Source organism: Populus euphratica, unplaced genomic scaffold (genome assembly GCF_000495115.2).
Source record: "Populus euphratica unplaced genomic scaffold, PopEup_1.0 scaffold615.1, whole genome shotgun sequence".
Taxonomy (NCBI): Eukaryota; Viridiplantae; Streptophyta; class Magnoliopsida; order Malpighiales; family Salicaceae; genus Populus; species Populus euphratica.
The window spans coordinates 41,423-44,530 of NW_011500485.1; the positions used below are offsets into that span (position 1 = coordinate 41,423).

A 3,108-nucleotide genomic window follows, 5' to 3' on the forward strand; every position below is an offset into this window, starting at 1 on the left:
ATTTTCCTGAAAACGATAAGAGTATAATAAGTATTTAAGGAGCCGTGAAGGTAGACTAGGAATAGGGACTCTACGGATATGCAGGACGGAAAATGTTTCCTTATGTCAAGGCACCTCTTTTGCCTTTCTCAATGGAGCTGGTAGCATGTAAACTATTATTTGGTGATGTTTGTATTTATACTTTAAATGTATTTTTAAAAATATTTAAATTTTTTATTTTTATGCAGTGATTTTAAAAAAATCAAAAAATATTATTTTAATATATTTTTAAATAAAAAATATTTTATAAACGGGTTTAAAAGAGGTATCGGCAAGGAATGATTCAAACTCTCACACTCTTTTATATAATAGGAACTCGAATAAGTAAATGAACACACAGCCAAAACCTAAGCACCAAACCCCTTCTTCTTGATCACTTCATCTTCTTCTATTTCTTTATTCATGTCTAACGAACATAGAGACCTCTACTGCCACACTCCTTTCCAAGAGGATCGCCGTGGTGTCAAGCCTCTTTCCATTCTTGATTCATCAACTTATAACAGTCCTGGACAAGGGTTTGATCCTTCTCCATACATGAGCTTTAGTGAGTGCTTGCATGGATCCCTGGACTTTAATTCACTTGCAAAAGCCTATGGCCTGTCGCCTTCTTCATCTGAAGTATTTTCTTCCATAGAAGGCAATTCGAAGCCAGTGGAAGCTAGAGTTTTAGGTTGGGGTAATAGCACCGATCAAATTCCAGCCACCCCTAATTCTTCACTCTCTTTTTCTTCAAGTGAGGCCGGTGGTGATGAAGACTCGGGAAAGACCAAGAAAGAGACGCAACCTTCAAGGCCAGAGGATGGTGGAGAATGCTCTGATAAGAAAGAGTAGGTTTTTCGTCATGTAATTATTATATTGCACTTTCTTAATTAATCTTGACAATATTCTTTAAATAGAGATGGTGTAACTCTTGTTGTGAAAACTATACATGTCATCAGCAAGGCAAAGAAGAAAGCCGAGCAAAGGAAAAAAGAGCCGCGATTTGCCTTCATGACCAAGAGCGAGGTTGACCATCTCGAAGATGGATATAGATGGAGAAAATATGGACAGAAGGCTGTCAGGAACAGTTCATATCCAAGGTATGCCTCTAATTCTAACACCCAAAGCACAGCAAGTAAACTGAAACATACTAAATATTTGGCACTGACAAAATGCTTTTGCACTTACTGATGATTGCCAAAGTTAAGGTCAAAGAAGAACAAAGATGATACTGCTTGTTTCGTCCCTTCATATTTTCTTTTATATCTTCAATTTCATAAGATGAAAAGGGATCGGTAATTATAGACAACAAGTTTACATTTGTGTATATGTTTGATCTGCTGTGTTCATGTGTTAACTGAATTCCAAGAGCATTACAGCTAGCTAGCTACACATGATTGCCTGAATCTCTAAGAACACTACATCGTCACAAATTTAAGAGAGTTCCAGATCAAATTCAGAACAAATATTATTTGTATCAGGAACTATTACCGGTGTACTACTCAGAAATGCACTGTGAAGAAACGTGTAGAAAGGTCATTCCAGGATCCATCAATTGTGATTACAACGTACGAGGGCCAACATAATCATCCAATTCCAACAACAATTAGAGGAAGTGCTTCGGCCATGTTTTCACACTCTATGCTAACACCTGCACCCCTGGCAACTGGGCCTAGGCGCTTCCCAGCTCATCTTCAAGGATATAATCTTGTTCAAATGCCTGCTGCCACAAGCAACAAAAATTTGGGGGCATATCCACAAAACGTTAATCAAGTTCCTGACTATGGACTTTTGCAAGACATTGTTCCTTCCATGCTCTTTAGACAAGAGCCTTGAGAAGTCTGTCTCACTGCACCTGTGCTTTAATAATCTTACCTTCCTGACTTGTTAGGTAATTAATACTTCTTTTCTTCCTTATATACCTACTTCAAATAGTACAGATTTGAAGTGAATATATGTGCTTTCTTTATATTAGAGATTGATTTGATTGAGAAGATACAATATTGGGAAATGCTTTCATGTATGTTTTTCAAGAACCTAGCCTTAGGAGGATTGCACGTTATATTTTTCAAGAACCTTTCCATTACTTTTTTTTTTTTTGTATTATATATGGAGGTGTAATTGATCTTTTGAGAATGAAACAATTTCCTAGTCTTATTCTCATATAACATATAAATTGAATAATTTAATGCATAGAATACTGTTAATCTATTGATGGGTATATTTGTCTATGGAATAAATTATAACGCAGTCTCTATAGTTTATTAAATCTGATTAATACATTCTTGCAGTATAAAACTAATGCTTCTTGACCAATATTAAATATATTCCTTGATTTAATTTTTTCTCCTACACAAAATACTTTTTAATAATAATCGAAGGAATTTTATTACAGTACTTGCCATTTAGAATTAATATGGCCATTAAGAAAAATTACAAGTTCAGGAATGAAAGAAAATTACAAAGAAGGAAAGGCAAAATAAACATAAAAAAAAAGCAGAAGAGAAGACTACACAAATACACTAGAAGATATAAAAGCCATGCACCAAGTCTATTCATCATTGGACAGGATGTCTCCTCTAATTGTTTGTACAGCAACGAATTCAACCTGTATATGTAAATAATCTGTCATTACTCTTAATCCAGGCTGATAAACGCATCAGAGTAAGAACGAAGCATGGCTTCAAATCTGGTGATGTATTGTTGAAAACTTTATTATTTCTGGCCAATCAAAGACACCCAGGCAGCACTAAAAGAGAGAATTTCTCATGTCTGCGTTGAAAAGTTCCTTAAACATTGGTGAATGGAACAAAAAGTTGTCTAGTGTGTCCGAAACACACCAAGTAAAGCCCCACTAGGACAGAATTTTGCACCATAAACACCAGCAAAGGAACAATGAATCAACATGTGATCTAAAGTTCACAAAGTACTTCTTTTCTAGTCAAAATTCCCCATATGTCATCCCTACTTCTCTTTCTTCATTCTCTTCTCAAGACTTTTTTGGAAAAAAATTGACAAAACAACATGTAATTGATGGAGGGACTAAATTATTGGAATTGAATTTTGAGTTTTAAAACTAGAGGATTGATC

At 35.2% G+C, this 3,108-nt stretch overlaps 1 protein-coding gene across 2 annotated transcripts; it reads left to right on the forward strand.

Moving 5' to 3' along the window:
- The first annotated feature begins 346 nt into the window (after nucleotides 1-346).
- Nucleotides 347-2,088, forward strand: LOC105114969 (probable WRKY transcription factor 28). 2 transcript variants are annotated; one of them, XM_011011711.1, is made up of 3 exons: nucleotides 347-866; nucleotides 936-1,118; nucleotides 1,500-2,088. In XM_011011711.1, exons 1-3 carry the CDS (start codon nucleotides 442-444, stop codon nucleotides 1,852-1,854), a joined length of 963 nt encoding a protein of 320 aa, XP_011010013.1. In that variant the 5' UTR covers nucleotides 347-441; the 3' UTR covers nucleotides 1,855-2,088. The 2 variants fall into 2 exon arrangements, with proteins under 2 accessions (XP_011010013.1, XP_011010014.1); XM_011011712.1 differs by having other exon boundaries at nucleotides 978-1,118.
- The last annotated feature ends 1,020 nt before the right edge of the window (nucleotides 2,089-3,108 follow it).